A 27,272-nucleotide genomic window follows, 5' to 3' on the forward strand; every position below is an offset into this window, starting at 1 on the left:
TTAGTATGCCAAGCAAATCTGTACACCACTACAGAGCCATCCCACTTATTTAAACTTCTTTATTTAAAAAAACACAAAAAAACCACTTGAACATTACAACAATGACATTTCTGTTAATAAAAGCAACAAAAGTACAGAGCAGAAAATCTTAACATTATGTTGCTGACAGGCACAGACTGAGATGTTAGGATGATTGCTGAGTGGCCTGCTAAAGTTTACTATGAGGTATAACGTTTGTTACATTACATTAGCTTGAACATTCACATAACATTAGCAACTGCAAACGTGTGTCACAGCTGATCTCCAGGATAACATAAAGAGAATGACCTTTTGGAGGTTGTTAATATGATCTAATACTTAACTGACTTGAATTCTTTGAAAAAATGTGGATGTGAGTCTTTTAAGAGCTTCACTAAAGTGGAAAAGGCTCGTTTGCATGTTGCTTTTGTAAATCACTTAACCTATCACCTCTCGGTCATTCTCCTCAAATGCAAAGTACTTCCAAACCCGACTCATACTCTCTGTGAGACAAGGACATTGGAAGGCCCCCTGTCAGTTCTATAAGAATTGCAGCTTTGGCATATATGTTGCCTACATTACTAAAACAAAACGAGCACTTTTGCAGTTTGCAGAATGTTGGTATTATCTGGTCACATAATCTGAGGATGCTGCATGCTCATATGATCGCACATCCTGCTTTATTGTCCTTTTTTTTAATCCTCGTGTACAAAATGTTGATTTAAACTCTTAAGAAAGTGCTCAACAAAGTTCTAGTTCAAAAAATATTTTTCTTGTACTTTTTTTTAGGTCAATTTGACTTCTTTCTACAAACAGTGGACTTGTCCCTTACTGGCCTTAGAAGTAATTCTGGTTTAAGGGGCTACTGCTTTTTCTTTGTTGATCTTTTACAGTCAGTCATAAATGAGCTTATAGTAAATAAACCACTTTCTGAACAAGACTTTTTTTTCACTGTCAGCAGAAAGAGAGGAATGCAGCATGCATTTGTGAAAATTTTAAAGCTGAAAATGCATAATGAATCATTAATTATTCATATGATGTGCTTGTCTTAATGGGTATTTTTACTTTATGTGTGCAGGATTGGAGTGTGCTAACTGTCATGGTAATCATTATGGGCAATTAGAAGTTTTTCAATATTTTGTGAATGACATACTGAAATTATTTAAAAAGCATCAATTTTTCCCTTTAAAAAAGGGATCGATTTTGTTTTTGCCTGTTTGTGTCTGTGTGTGCATTTTAATTGTGTTCTTTCTTTCATATGTGTGTGAGGAAGGGTTTGTGGCTCTAAAATATAGTAAGTTGGTGGGGTAATCTATAGGATGATTTATGGGGTTTTAAGAAAGTCAATAGATTTGTCTGTGACTGTTACTGAGTTTTGTTCAGTCCATTCATCATACTGACCTCAGCTGAAATGGAAATGACCTAATGTCTCTGAGCAGCACCGCAGCCTTCCCACATCAGACAGGTAGCATGTGCTGTGGCTGGTCCATTTTTCCATCTCACGTCCCGTCATGGAGCAGACGCTCGCGGCTCAGCAAAGGTTTTCTGAGCCCTGAAGGAGGGAACATGTAAAGAGGCAGTGAGCACTGGGACTTAAAAATCCTTGAACCTCTGGCACGTGGATTAATTGGTTTACTCTGTATTATTTCATCAGGGACTTTCAAAACAATTTCAGACATTAGAATGTCTTGAGAACATGTCGCCAACCTGAGGGGCAAAGCAATCTAGTTGATGGCTAAAAATAATTCTGTAATATGGACCACCAAAGGACAACATATATTGAGAAGCAAGGACTGTCATCTCACTGGCAATTATGAATGATATTTCCACTTGGTTTTTTTAATCGTTTGTCGTCAGTGTTGTTATTGTAATAACAACACTATGATCATTAGCCTGCTGCAGAGCAGCATTTTTACACCATGGTTGTTAAATTGATTTATCAGTTGGCATTTTACCAACATAGAGGGTTGGGGGAGGATTTGAGTAGCACAGGTTCTCATTTTCTAGATCTACGGCCCCCATGTACAAACGCGTACACACATACAAAGAGCTTTCCTGCGTGAGCATCCAGCCGGCCTATTTATCATCAGCAGTGCTCATTGTGCTGGCCCCCTGCTAATACCATCCTTGCCTTTTCTGCACCTACCATTAAGTGGAAAGTCCCCCTGTTAGTGCTGGGCTTTGATTAATTGGTAGTTTAGATGGTGGGAAATGGTGTCCATAGATAATATCAGGCTACACCTCCACCTGCAGCTGTATTGTTTAGCAACATCCTGACTGCGCTGTTTGTGAAACCCCATTATATGGGCTCTTGTTGAGCTTCAGCTAATAAGTAGCGTGTGTGTGTGTATATGTGTTAGTGTGTGTTTGAGGGTGCTATGTATAGATGCAGTTGTGTAGTGTTATCTGTATACATATAGCTATACCATAGAGGTTAAAATGACATGTATATATCTTATTATTAAACCTAGAAAATATGAGTTGTGTAATGGTGAACACTCTTTGACTGTAATGTTGTACTCCTATATATGATACTCTATGATGTTTGCACATATTAAGAGAATGGTTTTAATTTTGGTGGCTATTTCTAATTTTGTCTCTCATGTCCTTTTTGTTTCTCACCCTAGGAATCTTCATACTCATTTGCACTGAAATGCCTTATCAGCCTTTCCACTGTTATATTGCTTGGTCTTATAATAATGTACCATGCCCGGGAAATCCAGGTGAGTGCACTGCAGAAAAAGTAACCTTTGTTTATTCATTTACCTTTTGAGATCAGTGTGGCAGAAGTTAAATATTATAAAACCTGATTTTAAAAAGTCCGTTGGGAATTCAATTTCTACTGGCAAAACTACGCTAAATACAAATCACTTAGTCTTTTTTTCTCTTTAACTGAAATTGAAGCAGACAGCTCAGTGTAACCTTAAAGCACCCACCCAAAGATAAACTTTTGAAGCTTAAAAAAATGTTGAACTGTAAAAAGTGCTTGATTGTAACCACTTTACCCCCCCAACCCGTGTAATTTTGCTTCTAAGGAGCTGGACTTTCTTGTAATTTTTTGTCTTTGTAGCTGACCTGAAGTTTTTTTTTAATTTCTTTTGTAAGCCTGTCTCAAAGATACAGTTTGACAGTGTATTTTGGCACCAACTAAGTGATTCCCAGTGAGATGTTAACTTTCAACATGTTGTGCATACATTAAAAGTACCTGAAAACTATGACCTTAAGAAAAAAGAAAAAGCCAAATCTGAACTGGTTAAATTTCCATCATTATGTATGTGGGAAATCAGGAGAGAGGTATAATGTGAGTGTCTACAGCTAACTGTAAAACAAGGTGGAGGCTCTGTCATGGTTTGTACAATGTACAGTCAGACTTTGAGTCACCAGTCCATCTGGAAGCATTTGATTGACAACAGCTAATTTTTCAGCATGACAGTGACCTCAAACACTGCCAGTGCTGTAAAAAATAAACCTGAATAGAAAAGCACACAGTTTAACACTATCAGTCATGGATTGGCCTCCCCTGAGCCCGGGCCTTAACATTATTGAAGCAGTGTGGGATCATTTTCACAGGGAACGGAACAAAAGGCAGAAACCTCCAAAGATGGGCTTTGAATGTCTTTCAAGAAGCCTAGAGAACTATTCCTGGAGACTACTTCAAGAAATTAAAAGAAAGCTGCCTGAGAGAGTTTAGGCTGTGATGAAGAATAAAGGTGTTGATACCAAATATTGACTTTAAAGCTTGTTGGAAGTGTACAAACTGTGTGCTGTATTTCCATGTACATTTGCACACATTTTAATAAATCGCTGCACCTATGTTTGTAGCAAAATGTAAAGTAATGAGTACTGTACATGTGGTGTATAACTGATAAGAGACAATACTTATTTCATACTGTTTATGAAATATCTTATATTAGTTAGTGACTGCAAAGAGTCATTGTGATTTTGTGATAAAGTTTTTCATTTAATTTTTATTATTACCTTTCACTGAGCCTCAGTCTCAGGGTGTGAAATATTGCTGTTGTCAGAGCCTCTGATGGCTCAGATTCATACAGGATGTCTCGTAGTGTTGGTCCTGTGATACGCATGTAGAAATCGTGAGAGGTCTCACTCCAAAATCATTCACAGAAAATGTAGACAAGTGGAAACAAAACTAAACAGGAGAGAAACAGGACCACAGCAATCTCCAATTTAAGCTTTAAACTACAGCCAGTTAAGTAAGTATTGTAAACATTTGATAAAATGACATTTTTATAGATGTTTATAGGTGGAATAGTCAGTATTAAGTGTTTGCAATTGTCTGTTTTGATTCAAATCAATAAAATTCCATAAATAAAATGATTAGTTTTTGCTCTATTAATGATTGTGATTATAAATTGTTACTAAATAGTTTACACAAACAAAACTGACATCACTAAATATTGACATTTCCTACAAACCCCGCTGTCTGTACAAAGGCAGTGTAGGAAAACTATGTCACTGTAAACTCTGATGCATCATTAATGCTATCCTGAGTGCGACAATTAGTATTTTATATTGCTAAGAGGATGGTGGAGAAAAAAGGGCAACAGGTAACAATGGGAGATGGACTACTTTGTCTTTCTAAAGAAAGAAAATGACCCAAAACAGTAAGGACCTGGCCAGAAGCAAAGAAGAGTAACCTACATGTGCAGCATATTCACAGGAACCTCTGCAGCAGTATTAGGCTGCATGTTTTGTTGCCACTGTAGAGAAAAACCTATCTTAAATTAAAGCCGTTAACCCTTTAAACCTCAAACCACAAAACAATTGACCGATTTCAATTGTTTTTTTTTCTTGAAAATGTTGTGTTTATTAAACTTTCTCACAACTTTTGTAAAAATTATGCTTAAAGGTTTATTGCACAATTTAGGTTTTCCAGTGGGGTGGAAAAAAATCACTCTTAAATGACTCTTAAGTTGTTGTCCAGAAACACTGTATTATTTATTTGCAAACAGTAGTCTTGATGAATCTATACAGTTGTTTTCTGTTTTATTGTATTTGAGTTTCTGTAAAGTTTTCCTGGGATAACTAGAACTACTGCCATACATCTCATGCTCCGTATATTTATTATGTATTTGCCCTTAGCTTATTTGAGTCTTAGAGGTGTGTTGTTTATAAATCAAAACATAAGACACCTATGCTACTCTTGTCTGCTAGCTTGATTTACAAAGATCAGCCAAATTAAAAAAAAGAAGAAAGAAAGAAGAATAACAATGATGATCTTCTGCTTGAGAAATGTTGGATTTCTCATAGACAAGCCCAGAGGAACTCACCATCACCATCTCCCACCATCCCAGTATACTGACATTTTTGATCTACACAAGTTTTGGCAGGTGTTTTTAATGCTATGGCTGATATTTGTAGATCAAGTATTGGCCATCATGAGCAGCATCCATGTCTTATGGATCATCTACAAACACACCAATACTATGAGGCCTCATTCAAAGGTCCATGTGGTTGAAAATGTATTAAAGATGTGTAGAAGGAAAAGAAGTTGAGTGTGGAAGGAAATTCTAACTTTATCCAAACTGACCTCAGTCTGTCTTTTCCTTCAGCTGTTTATGGTCGACAATGGTGCGGATGATTGGAGGATAGCCATGACGTATGAGCGAATCTTCTTCATCGTGCTGGAACTACTGGTGTGTGCCATTCACCCCATCCCGGGCCAGTATGTCTTCACATGGACAGCGCGGCTGGCTTTTACCTACACGCCGTCGGTGGCCGACGCGGATGTGGACATCATCCTCTCCATCCCCATGTTCCTGAGACTCTACCTGATTGGCAGAGTCATGTTACTCCACAGCAAGCTGTTCACGGACGCTTCGTCCCGCAGCATTGGCGCCCTCAACAAGATTAACTTCAACACACGCTTTGTCATGAAGACCCTCATGACCATCTGTCCAGGAACTGTTCTGCTGGTGTTCAGTATATCCTCCTGGATCATTGCTGCATGGACTGTGCGTGTCTGTGAGAGGTAAATACAGGGCTGTGAATAATGGATGTTGTTGCTGGGCACAAACCAAAATGGCTGATGCACAATTGCACTTTGTGGATTATTAGACGTCTTCTCTTCCTTCACTTATCGCTTTTGTTCCCACGCGTTTCCGTGCTTTCTGTCCTTTCCCTGAAATATGTGGAATCATCAGAATAGGTTACATATCGATGTCGTACACGTGTGCAGGAAGGCATACGCTAATACGCCCACATACTACACCACTGCCCGGCCGTTTAAAAACACCCTTGCACACGTTTCATTAGCTCAGCACTTGCTCCACGACTTCCCACTCCTTGTTTTTATTGCTATTTTAGATGGCTTGTCCATAATTCATGAGTGTTTAATTGTTTGTTTGCTGAATGGTTTGTTTTGATAATGCAGAGCAGCCCCCAGGATCCCCTAACCCGTTTTTCTCACCAAAACTGCGCAACGGGCTTCGTCTCAAGGGGGCACCAATGATTCTCGCTGAAAATGAAAGAGGCAGGGAGAAATGAGAGGCTCTCTTTTTCTTTCTCGTTTGTGCATTTGCATAGGGAAATGAGACATTAATGCCAGCTTTGATGTTTTTAAATTCATTTTTGCATAGATGGTGTGGAAGGGGGACTCGAGTTGCATGGCTGGAGAGTGGGAAAATCTATAGCAGCAGTTCTTGTCAAACCCAATATTTTAGTCTACACGTGCTACACCACAAAAGCTAAACATCCCATCAGAGGAAGGTCTTTCTTTTATTGCTGCAGCTCATCTTGCCTGCTTTTATTAAGTACCTCCCCTCCCCCTCCCGTACCCCTGCCCCCTAACTACCCACATGTTAACCTGTCACTAACCACCCCCCTTTACATGCCCTTACCTTGGGATCTTCATGGCTGGTGGATTTAAAACTCAAAAACTTTCACACCAGCTCCTCTGGAGCACAGAGGGAGGCCAGTGAGGTGTCACAGGCATGAGATAACCTCAACCCAATGATAAATAGACTGGTTCCTACATAGCGCTTTTCTACTCTACCTGAGCACTGAAAGCGCTTCATGCATTGGTTGAAAAAACACAACATTAAATTTGCACATGATGACGTCTCCATAAAGTTAAGTTGCACAAAGTCTCTCTATTATAATTGGCTATATGTCACATTTTTGCCATCATTCAGTCTTTAGCACCTCATAAAAGGAAGGAGTCATTTCATTCAAGTCAAATGCTAGTAGAGGAAAAAAAACAAACTACATGGGTTTAGTTTGGATTTCTGAACTTAAATGAATAAGGAGCTGAGAGGCACAGAATCTCTAGAGTGTGGTTTGGTTTAAAAATGCACAAACACATGAGCAGGGCATGCTATTAATCATTTAGCCTCAGAATAATGTGTCCAGATGGGTAGATTTGTGTCTGTATGTCTACGTCTGTTACTATGGATGGGTGCACTTTAGCATGCACATGAAGGTTGTGTGTGTGTCTGTGCGTGTGCATGCGTGTGCGTGTGTTTGTATAATGTTTTGTTGTACTTTCTATTTCCCCACTATGCTGCTCCATAGGGATACCATGTGAGTCCTCGTTCTCTAGCCGTGGAAAACCCAACTTATCATTTTTTTCATCGAGCTGGCGCCACTGCTGCCCTGAGTGGGGTTGGAGGGTGGTGGGAAGCGGGGTGGTGGTAGCGGGGAGAAGGGGCAGCTCCTCTGAAACAAAATTGACCGATGATCCTTTCCAAACCCAGTAGGTCAAACGGAGAATTAGGAAGGGCCCTCTAGTTGGCATGAAAGTGGCACAATTCCTTTTAGTGGCTGTAGGAGGACAGCAGAGACCTACAGTGTGAGCAGCACTTTGAAGCAAGCGTCTCTTTGCTAACTGTTGTGCATTAGGCCGGTAGGAGCTGGAGGAGGAAGTTTGTATAAAAATGGAGCAACTCCTTCAAGTCACCTTCACCAGTCTGCCAGAGGGCAATTTGTCTTATCTCATTTTTTCTCTCTCTCTCTCCTTATGCAATTGTTATAGATCCATACTGCAAAAAGATGTCTTTTTAGCAGCAACTCCAAAGATTTTCGAAGACCAAAGGCCTTTCTGTTCTTTGTGTTCACACATTACCATCTCATTATGTGTCTCCCCTCACAAAACTAATTGAACAGTGTTATAGTTTTCCACAGACTTTTGTTGCTTCTACCCAAAAGATTGTTCTGCAGAGATGAAGACACTTTGTCCTCTGTTATCAAAATAAGGCCCGAGTGTGCAAGAAGAGAACGAATGTCAAGTCATTTCGTGTATTTAGCTGAGGGCACTTTTGTCTGGGCTGCGTGTTACTTTTAGCACAGCAAGATTCTGAGTGAGAGATACGTGAGTGGCATAACGCAGTTAGAGGGTAAATGAGAGCATTGCTTTCCATTGCTACATGTGTTAACGGAGACATCTTTTAAAAACAAGAGTTTGGTTTCTGCGGCGTCTCTCATTTTTGTTTGCCCACGTGAGCCGAATGTCATTCCCCTTCCTCCTTTCTTTTAGTAAACATTGAAACAGCATGCGAGTTTTCATGTTTACTTATCAATCCCATCATTTCAAGTGAAACCAAAGTTGAAAAAAAGAAGAGGCGCTTGTTTCCCAAAGTGCTGTATGTGACTTGTATCTGTTAAATGCGCCGTAACACTGTCACATTGACCACGCTGCGAAGTAAATCAAAGGGCAGTACGGTGTGAGATTGGACGAACACGGAGTCTACCTGGAAAATGCCTAGATGGGGGGAATGAAAGACACACAACCAGAGGGACTGAGAGAGGGTGGAGATGGGAGAAATGCTAATGTTACAGTAGATGGATTTAACACTGGCCCCCTTTCCCATCTTTCTTGTTACAGCCCATCCTCAGAGCTAACCTACCTCAACTAAGCTCCTTAACTAAGCTCTTTTGGCTTCTCCCTCACTACCAAAGACACCTCCCTCCCTCTCTCTCTTACTGCTGACTGATCCTTTGCAGATCTCCTACTGTACCCATCTAACGTGGCATGCTTTGCAGTTTCTCCTCATCTCTCCCCACTACTGATTCCTTGTCCCTTTGCCTTTCCTTATCCATAACAAGCAGGCCTAATCCAGCCCGAACTCAGTTACACACTTGCATGCATGCCTTGCCTGTCTCCCTGGTTTCTCACTCCTTTTTCTCTTTAGCTGTTATCTAATTCTCTTCCACTCCTGTTCTAACTTTGTTATCTGAAACAAAACGCTCTATTTCGGGGCAATGCGAGGCTGCTATTTCTCACCTCGCATACTCCATTCAGGGCCTGTAGGCTACGTAAAAGGCAAGAAAGTTTAGCTGACTTTTCCTTACAGCACAGCACCAGATTATCAGGCTCAAGATACAAACAGCGCCAGCCAAGACAGGTTGTCCGAATGTTTAACTGGAGAAATGCATACCAGAGCAACTTGAACTTTCTCACACCAACCACATGTTTACATGAAATATTCAAGCAGGCTTTGTAACTTTACAGTTTCCAGGCTGTGAGCTCAACCAAACTTATACAAAACCGAAATGTTGCCGTTCCTTTGAGTTTCTTACAGTAGGTTTACATTTATAGTCTGATGCTGCAATGTGGGCAATGTAAGGGAGCCTCTTTGATTCGACGTGGCATGTACTACTATATTCACCAGGGACAGTTAGATTCTTCATTGTTTCACTTGATGTGACAGCGTGCTCGCTCTGCAGGCCTAGTATTGATTGTAGCCTATCAGCGCATGTAAGCCCACAAGGTAAATTTGCATAATATGTGATAAGCACTGGGACAGGTAAAAGACTGACATGCAGTAACATAAAATTAAGTTAGTTCTCTGTTTTTCATCAGTTACTGTCTCTCTCTGCAGTCTTGATGCGATCATATGCATTCAGAAATGATTTTCCGAAAGACAAAGCAGCGGTGGATTTGCTTCTACCAGTTTACACATGGAGTTGTTATCCTGTCTAGGAGATCCTCCTGCTTGTTTCAGTCTACTCTTAGAAAGGGAAAAGTCTGATTTGGGGGAACGTCAGCTCCACTGACTCCTCCTATTAATGCCTCACTGGAAGAACAGACTCACTGCTGAGGCTTCTGCTCTGTGGTTCTCACGTGTGGTAAAACAAGTAGTTTAATAAGCAAAACTGAAAGGTTTCTTTACAGCTGCAAAAAAAGGGACAAAAATAAAATAATGACCTGATGATTAGGATTTGAAAACTTGAAAACTTCACAATCATTTGGTAGGTCTGTTTTTTTGTGTGCACCTAAAAGAGTTAAAAGTGTAATGTTAAAGACAGTCTCTGTGTTGTGTGCAGAAGTAAACCACACATTGTGGAAGGCTGAGTGTACTGAGAAGATTTGAAACATGAAAGAAAATGTTTAGATGTACTGAGTTGGCAGTGGAGGTGGAGTGGTAGTGTTTCGGTGTTTCTGCGTGTCCCATGATGGTTTAATACCCAGAGTGTGCATCAGAGGATGAATGAGTTACTTCTTGGAAAAAAATTTTAACATTTACATGGAAATAGAGCTGGGCGATAGAACGATAACGATATGTATCGCGATATAACTTTTACTCGATAGAGAAATTAAGCTATCGCGATAGACCTCGCCGCTCTTGTCCTCTTAAAAAAAAAAAAAAAAAAAAAAAGGTCAGCCAATCCAAACTAAGTAGCGCAGAGCCGAACCAATCACAGCCGCAGCGTCACGTCGCGTGACTTGTTACGTACAGCACAAGTGCCAAGCCGCACGTGTGTTTGTTTGGGAAGCAGCCAGCTGGTAATGGAGGAAATGAGTGTGCCGACTAGAAAAATCAACCGAGCGTGACCAAAGAGAAAACAGATGATGGTTCCAACGCCGGAGAGATTGTCGAACGGAAGAGCCATAGAAGTTCCGTAGTTTGAAGGTATTTCGGCTATTTCAAGTCTGACAAAAAACAGAGTAGCGTGCACTGTAAATTGTGCCGAAAGCAAGTCTGGAAATACAATAAACTGGTGCATGCGTCACACTGCGCCACGTTATTGTTTCGGTGAAATGAATTTCTACAATACTGTTACTGTTAATTCTACTCTCTGCAGTGTTTAAATGCTTACATATACACACAGTTACTGTCCCTCCACTAGAGCTGGGCGATAGAACGATAACGATATGTATCGCGATATAACTTTTACTCGATAGAGAAATTAAGCTATCGCGATAGACCTCGCCGCTCTTGTCCTCAAAAAAAAAAAAAAAAAAAAAAAGGTCAGCCAATCCAAATTAAGTAGCGCGGAGCCGAACCAATCACAGCCGCAGCGTCACGTCGCGTGACTTGTTACCGTATAGCACAAGTGCCAAGCCGCACGTGTGTTTGTTTGGGAAGCAGCCAGCGGGTAATGGAGGAAATGAGTGTGCCGACTAGAAAAATCAACCGAGCGTGACCGAAGAGAAAACAGATGATGGTTCCAATGCCGGAGAGATTGTCGAACGGAAGAGCTAAAGAAGTTCCGTAGTGTGAAGGTATTTCGGCTATTTCAAGTCTGACAAAAAACAGAGTAGCGTGCACTGTAAATTGTGCCGAAAGCAAGTCTGGAAATACAATAAACTGGTGCATGCGTCACACTGCGCCACGTTATTGTTTCGGTGAAATGAATTTCTACAATACTGTTACTGTTAATTCTACTCTCTGCAGTGTTTAAATGCTTACATATACACACAGTTACTGTCCCTCCACACACACGACTCTGTTCTGCGTCTATGCCCCAGCTTTGTTTACTTTTTCCCACCGAGGCTTCTAGACTTCTGATTGGCCAACATTTCTGCACGGTTAGGAATCTAGCGCCACCTGCTGCTTTGGCATGTTCATAGCAGCGTTTTCCTTCATTTCTGCCTTTATGTGTGGACGGGATTATTTTTTAAAACGAAAACGGAAAATCTCCGTTTTCAAAAATACCCGTGTACGTGTGGACGTAGCCTCAGTCTCTGACTGGAAGCGCTAATTCGTCATTCGGCTTTTGTCAGACTAAAGTAACTGTTAAAACTGTTTGAAAAGCTCAGCTATACAACAAGGAGAGATTGAGAATTTCCTTTTAGTTCTCAGTTTATTTGATATTGACAAAAGTTAGTCAGTTTTGTCTGTTCTTCTGTAAAACAAACTAAGATTTATTTTTAGAATTAATATTTTGTTTCTAAGTGGAATTGACAATTTAGTAGTCTGTTTCGTTTGTTCTATTTTGAAACTTAAACGCTTTAGCGGCTGCCTTTTGTGTAGTTTGCAATATTTGCCTTTATTTATCTGAAAAAGTCTCATGTTCCTTAAGTACATCTACCCTGTTGAACTTATTATGGGGAATAAATATTTAAATAAAAACAAGCTGCTGATTATTTCACATTTTACTTGTGAGCAACGGCACATTTAAATCTTACAAATATAGTTATTTGGCTTATATCGTGATAGATATCGTTATCGCCTGAAATGAAAAAAACATATCGTGATATGAAAAAATCTCATATCGCCCAGCTCTACCCTCCACACATACGACTCTGTTCTGCTTCTATGCCGCAGCTTTGTTTACTTTTTCCCACCGAGGCTTCTAGACTTCTGATTGGCCAACATTTCTGCACGGTTAGGAATCTAGCGCCACCTGCTGCTTTGGCATGTTCATAGCAGCGTTTTCCTTCATTTCTGCCTTTATGTGTGGACGGGATTATTTTTTAAAACGAAAACGGAAAATCTCCGTTTTCAAAAATACCCGTGTACGTGTGGACGTAGCCTCAGTCTCTGACTGGAAGCGCTAATTCGTCATTCGGCTTTTGTCAGACTAAAGTAACTGTTAAAACTGTTTGAAAAGCTCAGCTATACAACAAGGAGAGATTGAGAATTTCCTTTTAGTTCTCAGTTTATTTGATATTGACAAAAGTTAGTCAGTTTTGTCTGTTATTCTGTAAAACAAACTAAGATTTATTTTTAGAATTAATATTTTGTTTCTAAGTGGAATTGACAATTTAGTAGTCTGTTTCGTTTGTTCTATTTTGAAACTTAAACGCTTTAGCGGCTGCCTTTTGTGTAGTTTGCAATATTTGCCTTTATCTATCTGAAAAAGTCTCATGTTCCTTAAGTACATCTACCCTGTTGAACTTATTATGGGAAATAAATATTTAAATAAAAACAAGCTGCTGATTATTTCACATTTTACTTGTGAGCAACGGCACATTTAAATCTTACAAATATAGTTATTTGGCTTATATCGTGATAGATATCGTTATCGCCTGAAATGAAAAAAACATATCGTGATATGAAAAAATCTCATATCGCCCAGCTCTACATGGAAACTGTTTTGAAGTGCTTCTTAGCTTGAGCAAAACAACTATTGTTGGAGTTGAGAATGTAAAGTGTGTTACTGGGCTTGGAAGCTTACTGAGGAGCTTTTCTAGAGGTGTCTCTATCCTAATTCAGTGAAACATCTGTGATGGATTACTGTCAATCTGATAACCTTTGATGTAAGCACACACTCCAGCTCTGAAACATTAAGATTAAGGGTGTCACGAATGGAGTTTCTTGTCTGTAGATTAGGGAGGACAGTCCCAGCATAGCACAGAGAGACCTGACTTCATGAAAGGAAAGACTGACTGTAGTTCTCAGGTTAATTACGAAAGTTTGCAAGGGCGCACACACAACACTGTAAAGGGCTTAGGCCAGCTGACATTATTTACTTCATTATTCATAATTGAGTGACTTGCAGAAAATCTCTGCAGTTACAGCATACTGTTTGAAAGTTTTCTCACTGACCCTGTAAAAATAAATTTAAAAATGCAGATGTGCTAACACACTCTGAGCATTTCTGGAAGCAGAGGCCCAGAGAAAGCCTCGTTGAGGGGGGGATAAAACCTTGAGTCAGCAAATCCAAAGAGCTTTCAGTTAAAAATAAAACATTTTAGTTGGTTGACAGTAGTGCAGTAGATTTAGGTTAATTCTTCTTTAAAGTGTGTGCATTTTTGCACTGGCACTTTAAAATTCATTTTCTTCCCTGCAATATATATATAGAGGAAATCTAACAGGTACTTAATTTAAAGCTAATATCCAGTTTCTGCAACATGGCGAACCTCCATGTGGTTTATATTTCGTGCTAATTGACCGAAGCACAATTACATCAGATCTTGTGAGACCGCCACTCCTCTGTGTTTGATTTCCTGATGACAGGTCACTGTGACATTGAGCCCCTTGACTGCTCAAGTGTGTTTAAGAATTCATTTGACAGAGTTGGATTTGGGCACAAAGCCAAGAGGTGAAGATTGCTGCAGATTCGTCTGCATAATTTCATTTCATGTTTGAATTGCATGACATATACTTTCATATAAAAGCTTTCTTCATTGTACACATTACACAGAAAGCAGTTAGAGAACTTGGAAATCTATTTTGTTCCTAAGCTGTTTAAACATGGATATTATAAAATACATGTACACAGCCACCCCAGTGTAAGAGGTGATATGCATGAAGGAGCCCTACAAGGGTACAACACTGTTGCCGTCCAGGTAATCACCTGCCTCTCCACAACATGGAAGCTCCTCTCAGATACTGCAGCAGGCAAAATGTATAGTCAATACATGAGCACACTTCATAGTAGCTTTGGAAATAACACCAATGGGTCAAAGCATCACCAGGACTCCAAGACCAGGCAGAGCAACCTGAGAACCACCTGGATGCCCCACATATGGACACAGATTCCAAGCACACCAGATGTCTCTGTTCAGAAGAGTACCGACCTAGTAACAGCTAAGATACTGCATAGGACCCTCAAACTCCCAGACCTGAGGACCCAAGCTTGAGGACCGCAAACATCACCCACCAGGTGGTGAGAGGGAGATGTATATAATGTGTGTATATGACCACAGGCCATAAAAACAAGAAAACACAAATAAAGATTTAGAAACTTTCAAAAAATTGTTTCACATTGAAAAATATTATTATTCATTAGGCAAATAACAAACTTTAATGAATTAATATTTCTATAAATTTGAGCTGTTACACTGAAATTCTTTAAGAAGGAATTAATCAAATCAAATAAAAATTTCTGTTCAGGAATCCAAGTAGATCACTGTAATTTGGCATCTTAACAACTATTTTTTATTTTTATTTTTTTAACCAGTACATTTGAAAATCTAGGTTAACAACAATAACACCAACATTAAAATATTTCAGTTAAAGAGCTTGTGCATACTGGTGGATTAACCATTACTGAAACATAAAAACAATTTTGGTAATTACCAATACAGTTAATTTAGGGCATAAACTTTACAGTGGGTTGAGTCTAAACTGCATAATAATAAAACCTTCAGAATTTTTAAGTTTTACATATTTTTAACTAAAACGTGTTCCATGTTCATCACATTAGATTGATAGCATGCTAACATTTGTTAATTAACCATAATTAATTCTTTCACACATTTAATCCATAACTAAATTTTACCTAATCGTGCCATTAGAGAAAACTGAAAATCTGGTCTTGTAAAGTTTCAAAAATCACAAATCAATCTCACGTTGGTGCCACAGGAAGAATCTGGGATTTTAAAAACTCTGTACTGTATTGCTTTGAACTGTGAAAACTCGCACCATATTTAAAGTGGACTTATTATTCCGATATTATCATACCCAACTCCATATTTTAATTCTTGGACTCTGCTTGAGTAGCTTTGCATAAATCAGTTCAAAATAATCCATATATAGCTTACACTGGGACTCGGTTCAGCCCTCTGTCTGAAAGAAGCAGTTTTAGCTCCTCTCCTTCAGAAGAACATTATCCAAAGGCCATCCTCCCTTCTGGTTGAGTGTTTGAACACCAAGTGGGTGGGAATACTGTGCTCACAGCCAGAGCTGCTCAACTGAGATGACCATACACCTCCTTTCTCTCTCTCTGACTTGTACTTTTAGTTCATAAAGAACTAAGAGCAGAAGAGCTCTTGGTAAACTGAGCCTAAAGGTACAAGAAATCCCAACGATTCAAAAGCCTGAGCTTTTGTCTCGTACATGGCAATTTAAAAAAAAATTCAGCCATGTTAAATTTGTAATGTGATCCATTTTTCTAACACTATAAATATGATAAAGCATGTAAAAATACAATATGTCCCCTTTCAATTTCAGCAATTAGCAAATGTACAGATTTTTTTTAGTTTGCTGTGCTGCTTTGCTTGCTTACTTTTGTGTATTGCTGTGCTGTAAAAACACTGCTAGGTTTGCAGTTTTTCAAAGAAGCTGTCATTACTTTGAGTTTAATCTGCTCATGTTTATTGCAACTAAAACCCCTCCCCCCGCGGAGCATCCCGATGTATTTGTTTAAAAGTCATCACAGCAGTGTTCAGATTAAATTTTTGGCATTCTGACTTTTTTTTTTTTCCATTTATTTTGCCTCGATTGAACATCTGGACAAAAGTGGTGATGTGGTGTTACTATATGAAGGTGATGACTTCAGAATGTAAAGCACGAGCTTTTCAGTGTGAACAAAGTGCTTGGCTCTTTGCTTCGCTGTGCCGGCTGACTAAAGAAGGCAAGAAACAGAGGCAAGGTTGATGTTCTTCCTCTAGCATGTTTGAAATCTAAATATTGTTGTACTATCGGGTTTTGCAAGTGTTTTTTAATTCATTTGTGCATTTTAGGCGCACGAAGCACAGTAGTAACTTTTATGTGTGTGATACCTTAAAAAGCGCCCTTGTTCTGAAGGAAACATCTGTTAAAATATTTCGCGTATGTGAAGGAATCCAGTTCGAAAGGAAAACCTGAGTGTATGTGTGTGTGTGCATGTTGGCAAGGTTAAGTGCGCCTCATTCACATGTGATCCATTCTTGCTACTTTATTTATAGAGAGGCTGTGTTGTCAGCCTCTGTCAAACATCTACAGACAACAGCAGCTGAAAAATGAAGTGATTCCATTCGTGCACATAAACAGAGAGCATAGCCATGTTGGGAGGGAAAAGGCTGATTAGACTACACCGATGGTGATTTGAACAGGCCGATATAGTCATTCACAAGCAATTGTTTATCTCGTTGCTGGTCAGCTTAGTTAAAACACTGCGACTTGAGACGTTGCCTTATCGGTCTTGTGTTGTGGTCATCACACTGTCTCGCAGAACGAAGGCCTCGGTGCTCTTTTGGATGTAAATGGATGTTGTTGCATTTGATGCTGGATAAATAATGTAATCTGTAAAACGTTTGGGTAATTGATCCAAGAATAATGCATTTGCTGTTAGTGTCTGTCAGGGAGAATTTAACCAGGGGGGATTACAACTATCTGCTCTGGACATTATATATGTCCTGTCCTGGAATAAGTTGAAAGTGGTGCCAGCTCTTCTCCATGCTATTCCAAAACTTGACACAGTATATTGAGAGCCTTAAAACGCTATTGATTTGCTCCCATTTCAGCCTCTGTCTCTGCTCCAGTACTGCTGTCTTCTGCTCTTTTTCAGAGAGCTGAAATATGTGCAATGAAATGTCCACCAACAGAAAAACAGGCGATAAAAGAGAAAGCAACAATGCCTCTTTGCATTGTTGCCAAGCATATTTATAGGTCATATTTACAACAGAGGCGACCATATTGTACTGCAATAAACTGTTCACTGTGCTGAAAGGTGCAGCACATTCCTGCCTGCCTTGGAGACGTGACTCATTCTCTGCATGCCTTGATGACAAAATGAATGAAATTAACATACTAGTCACTAACATTGTAGTCACTTGCAATTACAATATTTAGCCAGCTGATCAAGTTTATCCCCATGGCAGTTATCAAAGGGCAGCTGGTGAAGTGTTGGGATGCAGGTAAAAGAGACAGGGGTGTCAAATTCAATGAGCTTCTTCCTTTGTTACTCAACCAGTCCTCACCCCACTGTTTACAAATGAACAGTACCAAGAAGACGTAACGGTCCCCTTTCACATGGTAATACTGCAGGATTTGTCATAGGTGGTGTTAATCTCTAAATGGACCCTAGGTTTTTCTGTTGCTCCCCTGCTCTCAATATACTGGCTTTGAAGCATGCAGATGCAGACATGTTTTTTATTCCTGCATGGTATTGTACAGACTGCTTCTCTGCATGTTATTGAAAAAGCTTGAATCCCATAGACCACACACTTTTTTGACATTCTGTGGGACAAAAACGCTCAGCTATTTTTCCCCCGGACTTTGAGCATGAATAGAAAAACTTGAGAGTGGGAGTTTTAAGAAATGTGGAAGGCATGATTAGTTCATTTATGGTGTTTGGTAACAATGAACTGTCTTGGAGGAGAAAGAGGAAACGGTTTTTCTATGAAACTGTGAATCTTTTTTTTTCCCTCCTGGTGTAGAGAAAAACTTCATAGACTGAACCCCAGCTGTTCTGATATGTACTTGTGCGCTAATTAGAGATGATTGTGCTGGTCATTCTGAGTTCATAGGCTTGGACGCTGCTGGATATTTCAAACTCATCGGAAATTCATGATTGGCCCAGTTAGAACTCCCTTTACAAAATCCTTAACCAAATCCCAAGAAATTAGACTCAGAGTCTAGATTGCCTTGTCATAAGGATGTTAGCGTGATGTTGTCTGAAAGTGCTTAATGAATATTTGATTTTGACTTCAAAATTAAATCTTATCTGATCTCCTCCTAGACAGCCCATTGGGAATAATCAGGCGAGTTGAATGAGGGTGGGTGAATGAGGCAGATTTGCCTCCGTGATTGACTTTTGCTTTGCTGTGGAAGGTATGGCAATGTCATCCTCAATCCAGCTTTGTGTGCGTTGTGTTTTTTGTTACACAAGTGTCTTTACGTATGCACTATGGGCCTTTTGGTCCGACATTTTCAAGCATGGCTGTCAGTTTGAACTGATGATTTGCATTACCAAAACTTCTGTCGGGGCAACTCTGAGAAGGAAGGAAGATTTTTATTAAACGTTGACCAATAATCCGACTATTAGTTTGATTTAAAGAAGAAGCGTATGCATTTTTGGATGCACTGATGTACCTTCTGGTGCAATACTGAAAATAACTTAAAGCCATGGCACTATATCCAGTCACGCTGAGCAACATGGCCTCTCTCTTTGTCATTTAAAACTTGCTTACTATACTTAGTATAATTTCTTTCCATTTTAAATCAAGATGATGTCATTTGGCCTCAGACTCTTTTTTTCTTTTTAAATTTCCCATCATTCATCTCATCAAGTGCCTCATTTTCAAACTGACAGATGGTGAACATCATGGTTTCAGTTTCAAATCAGTTATTTCTATTAGAAAGTGATTTTTTTCCCCTGCCTTCGCATTATTCTGAGCGTCCTTCCCATTAAAAATATGGCTCTGCATTAAAAACTGTCTTAAAGATGAAGGAAAACAGAAAGGAATTCTACTGTTTTTTGCACATGTACTGAGTAGACCTTTTCTTTGTTGTTTCTCACTAAAATCTGCTGCATTTTTTTTTAGAACTGGCTTTATAAAACAGGTGTCTCACCTTCCAACATGATTTCTTCCTACTCCTCGATCCTCACCACCTCCACCACCTCCGCTCACAACCCGTTTGGTTCACACAGCACCATGTCATTCTTCAGCATGCTCACATTCACGAAACTGAGTTCCAGCTTTCCTGACTTCTGCATATCTCCATTGCCTTAGGTATCATGACAAACAGGAAGTGACCAGTAACTTCCTGGGAGCCATGTGGCTCATCTCGATTACCTTCCTCTCCATTGGCTACGGAGACATGGTACCACACACCTACTGTGGGAAAGGCGTGTGTCTGCTTACAGGGATCATGGTAGGTTCATCATGTCTTCAGTTACATAAATGTATAACAGAACACACAAGACAACTATGATCAGATAGAACGAAACCTCAAGCTCAAAGTATTATCATGCAACCTGATCGTCAGATTTCAACTTGATTCCTCAACATATATTTGTTTCTCGCTTCCTCTGTTTGTTTGTTTTTAACCTACCAGAACATGTATTTAATTCTTCTTCTGTAGAGCTCACACACTGGTCATTTATTTGAAAGAACCTGAAATGTACTATGTATATATGGAGATCTATGTAACACCAGCCAAACACAATGTAGTGTCCATATAAGAAAGAACAGTTGCTGTTTTTGTGCAACAGGGAGCTGGTTGCACTGCGTTGGTAGTTGCAGTGGTAGCCAGGAAGCTGGAGCTAACCAAGGCTGAGAAGCATGTCCACAACTTCATGATGGACACACAACTCTGCAAACGAGTGAGTCACAGTAAACTGTAATAGTAAACTCTTATAATATGCATTTTGTGTTTGTAACAGTGATGAGAATGTTTTGGTTTATAACTCTTTCGAGCATTCTCAGCTCAAAAAATGTGTGACAATTTGCTTCTTCCAGTCTGTTAATTTGACTGGGATTGTAGAATAAACAATACACTTACCAGCCACTTTATTGGGTACACCTCTTCAACTGCTTGTTAATGCAAACGTCTAACCAGCCAGTCACATGACAGGAAATCAGTGCATTTAAATATGCAGACATGGGCAAAACAACATGCTGAAGAAACCTATGTGTGTTTTCTGCCGACTATTGGTTTTAATCGTTTGTAACTATTAAACCCTGACTCTCTCTCCCTTCGTCCTCTTTCTGCTCTTTTCTCTTTCCCCTCACCCCCCACAAGTTGTGGCAGATGGCTGCCACTCCCTGAGCCTGATTCTGTCAGAGGTTTTTTCCTGTTAAAAGGGAGTTTTTCCTTCCATCTGTTGACAGGGGGTTGTTTGGGATAGCTTTCTAATATTTTAAGGTCTTTCCCTTACATTATAAGAAACTTTGAGGCAATTTTTGTCGGGAATTGGCTTTATATAAATAAAATTAAACTGAAATGTATGCAGAAGAGCTCCTCTGAATGCACAATATGCCATACCTTGAAGCGGATGGGCTATAGCAGCAGAGAATCCGGCCGGGTGCGACAATGGACTAACCAAAACTTGACAACAGAAGATTGGAAAAACATTGCCTGGTCTGATGAGTCTCAGTTTCTGCTGCAACATTCAGATGGTAGGGTCAGAATATGGCATAAACACCATGAACGCACGGATCCATTCAAGCAGACTGAACACTCTCACGTAGTTTGCAGTGATGCATTTTGGTTCTCTTGGACTTTACTCTGTGTAAACAAACCAAACCACGGGGAAAGCTACAAGCTTACAAATTCATAAACTGATTTGGACCAGAGTAAATGAACTATAGGTGCTTAAACGCACTTAGTACCAGCTGAACGCCCTTTAAACACCACCTGTCCAACCCTTAACACCACAGTGTACCCAGCTTCCAATGGCAGCTTCCAACAGGATAAAGCCCCATGTCGCAAAGCTCAGATCGTTTCTTGAAATGACAAGAAGTTTCAGTCCAACAGGGCAACTTTGTGATGTGGTTGAATGGGAGATTTATGTCATGGATGTGCAGCTGATAAATCTACAGTAACTGTGTGATGTCATGAGGAATTGGCTCTCACAAATCCAAAACCAGTATTAGCTAGGTGCAACTAATGAAATGGCTGGTGAGTGTGTGTATGGAGTCAAATACAATGAGTTTTTGGCACATGTAATTCTAACTTAACCTTTTTTATTGTTTTATTTTTCTGTGTGTAACCACTTTTTGAAATTATTGTTAATCATAATAATACACACAGATGGGTGCTTCAGTCTGTAATCTGTCAGAGCAGTTCAAACTACTCTATGTTATATAAGTTTCTCGCCCTTGTTTCATAGGTAAAGAACACAGCTGCCAATGTACTCAGGGAAACATGGCTCATTTACAAACACACAAAATTGGTCAAGAAGATAGATCACGCCAAGGTGCGGAAACACCAGCGCAAGTTTCTCCAAGCCATTCACCAGTAAGTTCACTGCACCTTGTGTGTTTTGCATAATCCAATCTAAATATGACAGAGACGTTCACCACAAACTACCAAGGAGACTTTCAGCATGGCCTAAAACCAGAACTAATGATGCTCAATCTTTAATGCTACTTGTGGTTAACATATTTAGGCTGTATTATCATTTGAACTGTTAATCTGAGATAATGTAATTCTTACTGATTAGCTGTAAAAGAAAATAGTCCCTTTGGGTTCATTCCTTAATGTTATTTGTTGTTAGGCAGCGTTATCAGCTATAATACCACATAGTTGTGTATATCTGATAGTATCAACAATGCTGTTTTCCCACAATGTCCTCTCCTTGAAGACCATTTCCTTTGATTGTCATACACATATGTAAGCTCTCACAGATGGACACATACAGAGCGTGCGCGCGCACACACGTACACTCACGCACACACACACACATACGCACAAACACTCTGCAATCTAGTGTAATGGTCCTTCCTGTTCCCCTCCCTTGCCCCCCTCTCCCCGCGACCCTCTTTTTACCCTGTGCTTACAGTGAGAAGTGTAATGGTTTTCGCTCGTTTCGTGAATGTTGTGGGGTTAAAAATCTGTACTGTGTTCTGTCTTTGTTTTGCTCTATCACCGCAGAGCTCAGAAGTAAGTTGAGTCTTCTATGTATCCTCTTCCTACTGTTTCTTCAACATCCTGCTCCTCCTCTCTCCATGTCTGCGTTCGACATGCATGTAAAAAAAAAAAAAAAAGTTTACTTGTTGCTAAAAAAAAGAAGAAGAAGAAAAAAAGGATGGATGCTGAATTGCTGTTTTCGGTTGTGTGTTTTTTTTTTTTCTTTACTTCAGTGTTCCATTTACTTCCCTCTCCCTCCCATTTCCCCCCTGACTTGAATGAACGAAAAGCATCCACATTGTCGATAGTGGAGGGCTGTCTGGAGAGAACGTGTGAAAGAAAAAGCATCTTGCGCAGAATGAGCTTGGAGCTTTGTTGGCTTGGCCAGCAGTTCATAATCATTGATGATGTAGTGTATATTGTTGCCCATGATTAATATAGCTGCTCTGGGGCTATATTAACCTGCATCAACAGAACTCATCCTACACTCCTGAAGGTTTTGTGATGACATAAATAAGCACAGTGTTCTATCCTGTAGTTCTAATGTGGATCAAATGCTTGCTGTTGATTTAGTCTTGATTTATGCTGTTTTTTCCCTTTCTAATATGAGATCAAACAACAAGGCCTTGTACATGACATCAATAGGATGGCACAAAAGGCACAACGCAACATGTACATTGGGGTTTTGTAGAACAAAATTGTACTCAAAATGTGTTACGCTAATAAGTAGAGCTTTTACCTCAAATAGTCCCAATTCTTCGACAGCCATAAGGGATGACAAAGCCGGGCAAACAGACACATACGAGCTGGAGCAGTTTCCCACAGAGATAGAGCCGTAAGCGAGCAGTCTCACTCTGCTCTGATATACTGATTTGCACATGAATAAATGCCCTTGAATGTCATCCTGTCTCATAATTTGCCGAACAGGGAAATTCTTCCCCTCGCACATTCAGATGATGGCTGTGTGATGCCACTGCTAACAATGGCATATTATGCACATCAGCGTTAACAGTTCTTACAGAGCCATAATGTATTTGATTAGAGATAAGGAGGCGCTTTGTTGAAGGCATCACAAAACATGTCCAATGTATCATCGTGCAGCATTTCATTTAAAATGTTTGAAATGTCGATGTTGCCGTATGTTCAGCAGTGTCATTAGGCAGTTTATTTCTGGCAAGTTTCATCCTTTATCTGTGGCATCCACACATACACTCATCAGCTCATGCACATATGCACTCTCTCTCTCACACACACACACACACACACACACACACACACACACACACACACTCACAATATCCAGCACTGAAAACACCCAACTCGTTTCATTGTGCACAAAGTCAGTCATAGTCACTGCACGCTTACTGAATGACCAGTGTGTATATCTGAAGTCCTACCACTGAGCTGTGTGTAGCACTGACAAAGGGCATGCCATCTTTTTCCTTTTTTCAATGTCTTAGTTTTGGAAAGAGATGGGAATGTTTTGATTTCAAACAGGTTTTGGGATTTTCTTGTATGGAAGCATATTGCATTCTTGCTCACAGGGGCATTTTTAACTCCTAATAATACGTTTCTTTCACGTATTGAGCTCCTTTTCCCACTTTTTCAAAAACTGATTCTTTTTTTGGCTTGTAACAAGATCATCTCTCACTATTAGCATCATTTCTCATTACAACAAAAATACTTGCTGCCACCTGCTGCTTGAAGGACTGTAACGTTGTGAAAAAAAGATCTTGTTATAACAAAAAAGAGCTAGCTTAAACATGACAAACAGTCTATTTTTTTTTTTAAATGAGTGTAGTATGCTTCTGTAATTTTGCATGTTTTGATTGGTATTGTATTGACCAAGACCAGGAATGCCTTTAATATATATTTATATGCATACACTTCCATATATGTGTATAAATATAAATACATAAAGAAAATATTTACAATGCATGTCTTACTTTCTTTTCAATGTCATCAGTGAAAGAAGTGTCCTGATAAAACATTTGTTGTTCCTCCTCCTCCTCCTTTCTTTTCTATTGGCCCTCTCTGCCCCTCAAAAACCTGTCTCTCTGTGCTCTACTCCTTCAAACTACCCTCCTTCCCCTTCTTCACTCTGCTCTCCTCTCTTCCTTGCTGTCATCTCTTTCCTTTTGTCCACATTCTCCTTCCCTGTTTTTCATGTTCACACCTCCTTGTGCGCCCACTCAGACTGCGCAGTGTTAAGATGGAGCAAAGGAAACTCAATGATCAGGCTAACACCTTGGTGGACCTGGCAAAGGTAAGTTTTCCAAGTTAAAAATCTAACTTAATCTTTTGAAGGTTTTGATATAATTTGTGCTGTGATGATTTTAACTTGCCGTTGCTATTCTGTCTTTATTTAAACTGACTGAATGTATATTCTTCTATTATATGGAGATATTCTTCTCAGGAAGGGCCTAAGCAGGCTCTTTCCAAGGACATAAACTACAGGGAACCCCAAGGTTTTGTCCTAGGATATTTTCAGTGTTCTCCCGTGCACTTAAAAATTGTAGCGTCTTTAGCTTACCGCATAAAGCTGATAGGTGAGCCAATCCTGGGACTGCATCAAGTTGTACATTCTTTTTTTTCTTTTTTTTGAATAGTCAGCAAAAAAACCCTAGGAAAATAGGGTTGTGCCATATCATATCATCCGCAAATACATAATAAAAAAGTACCATATCATTATTACTATATCCAAGGCCTGTGTTTACATTCCCCAGTAGGGCTGAACGATTATGGAAAATAATCTAATTGCGATTTTTTGCCCCAATATTGCGATTGCGATGCGATATGCGATTATTTTTTAAGGTCTTTGTCTTCTGTATTATTAAACAAAGACAAGCAATACATCATATAGTATGGCCAATACTATATTACATTAATTTTAAACTGTTCTTTCCTGGAAGACAGACCTCTGTTATGATGACATGAGGTGATGCATGAATTGATGACTGACATTTTTATTTAACTTCTTCAATCACAACAGTATATTTGAACATACACAATAGTTTATTTTTAGCTTACAAACATCTGAGCATAAAGTGCTGACAAGGAACCCTGGTGTAAACATTAAAATGAAAGTCAGTACAATGCAGATTGCAGAAATATACATAAAAAAAATCAGTGGCTTTACCACACTCAGTTTTTCGACATCTGTGAACTACTAGACAGTCATTAAATTAAAAAATAATATTAAATAAATAAAACTAATAAATAAAAAATACACACATCTTACTGATCTCTGCAGTCAGTAACATTACACATAAAGTGCAAACATAATAGCAATTGTATAAACACACACACAAACACGCCTTTAAAATTTAAAGGCGTGAAATTGGACGGTCTAGTTCTGATTAGCGTCACCGTTGTCTCGGTGGAATTTAATAAACTCGGCCGTCTGCTTCTTGCTATCTAAAATATAACCAGACACTGGTGTAAATTCTCGACTGTCTCATACTTCTGTTTAATAAGTTTTCTGTTTGACGTTTAGTCAGCTGTGTGAAAACCAAGGAGGAACCCACCCGGGGGATTAATAAAGTTTTATTTTATCTAATCTAATAACTTTAATCTCAGCCAAACCGATTTACTCACGAACAAACAAAACACTGAAAAAAGCCCAACAATAACATTTTTAGGTTGTCTAAGTGACTTATATATTACGTTTAACCCGAGCAGCGAAACTCCGCGGTGATCTGAAAATGATGTGCCGGGAGTTGTGCCGTTCTCGGCCGCATCAGTAACCCTCGAGCTGTCGAGCTGGTGGGTAGCAGACGCCTCTGAAAACGTCGAAGCACTTTTGCAAATATGGGATATCTTGATAAACCGAGCAGATATTTGATGTTTACACAACTACTTTCTCGCCTGAAAATATGTTAAAAGTTTATTTTGTGACCCTGAAAGATTAGTATGAGTAATTTTAAAACTTAGCAGCGGCCGCCATTGCTGGAAACTGGAGTTTGGCTGGGCCGCGCTATGAATTCTGGGATATGGTAGTAATTTGGACAGCCTTCGGCGCGTCGCTGTGACGTAATCGGTCTACAAATGCGGCCTCAGGAGGATGCAGCCCATGAATTTGGACATGTCCAGAGTATAATCGCAGCCTTTGCGGTTAGAAAATTGCACTTGATCATGTCGCGATATTATCGCAAATGCGATATATCGTTCAGCCCTATTCCCCAGCACACAGAATAACGAGACAAGCCTGGCATGTCTGAGAGCAAGAGCGTGTATCATCCTCTGATGATGATTTGGTAACAAAAAGGAAGCTACTTCAACAACTAGCAGCAAAGCTCACTACTTTGCAAAATATGCAAGAAAACCTTTCAGACTAAAGGTGGAAACAACTAACTTTTTATATTACTTCAGGCAAAAACACATTGAGTACAACCAGGCTTCAGAGGAGGAGATAATAGCAACTTTTTATATGAGACCCAAATGTAAACAAATAACTTGAGCAAACATTGCTGGACTACTTGCTAATTCTACTGCATATGAAAGGAAGAGCAAATGGTGGATAGAAATTACTGATGTGATTATGTGGTTGAAAAGCAGGGTTTTAGGCAACTGGTTAAAATGCTTGGCCCAAGATGCAACATCCCAGGTAGACAATATGTGCAGCTTTAGTTGTTCAGGCTTCAACATTTGAGAGGAGTGCTCTTTTTAATCTAATACTTAATAGTTTTTGAGGGCTAATACAAATGTCAAACATTACGTCATTCAGTACAGGTCATCAGTTTCATTCTTAAATATAACTTTTAAAACTTTTACTGTTATGTTATCTATAGTTTGCGGGAGAAGATGAAAATACAATCAGTCAGAATCAATTCTAACTTTATTTCA

General features: G+C 39.5%; 1 protein-coding gene across 1 annotated transcript in view; it reads left to right on the forward strand.

Annotated features, from left to right (window-relative positions):
* kcnn1a (potassium intermediate/small conductance calcium-activated channel, subfamily N, member 1a) overlaps nt 1-27,272 on the forward strand; it is a 68,023-nt gene that overhangs the window by 34,748 nt on the left and 6,003 nt on the right. Inside the window, exons 3-8 of the mRNA XM_085440081.1 lie at nt 2,646-2,741; nt 5,592-6,010; nt 19,586-19,727; nt 20,068-20,178; nt 21,688-21,815; nt 24,624-24,693. Coding sequence (XP_085296207.1) covers nt 2,646-2,741; nt 5,592-6,010; nt 19,586-19,727; nt 20,068-20,178; nt 21,688-21,815; nt 24,624-24,693 — 966 coding nt within the window. The remainder of the gene's footprint in view (nt 1-2,645; nt 2,742-5,591; nt 6,011-19,585; nt 19,728-20,067; nt 20,179-21,687; nt 21,816-24,623; nt 24,694-27,272) is intronic.

The sequence above is a fragment of the Copadichromis virginalis genome, linkage group LG18 (genome assembly GCF_057382275.1).
Source record: "Copadichromis virginalis isolate Kocher_CV1m ecotype Utaka linkage group LG18, C_Virginalis_male_GT1.1, whole genome shotgun sequence".
Lineage (NCBI taxonomy): Eukaryota > Metazoa > Chordata > Actinopteri > Cichliformes > Cichlidae > Copadichromis > Copadichromis virginalis.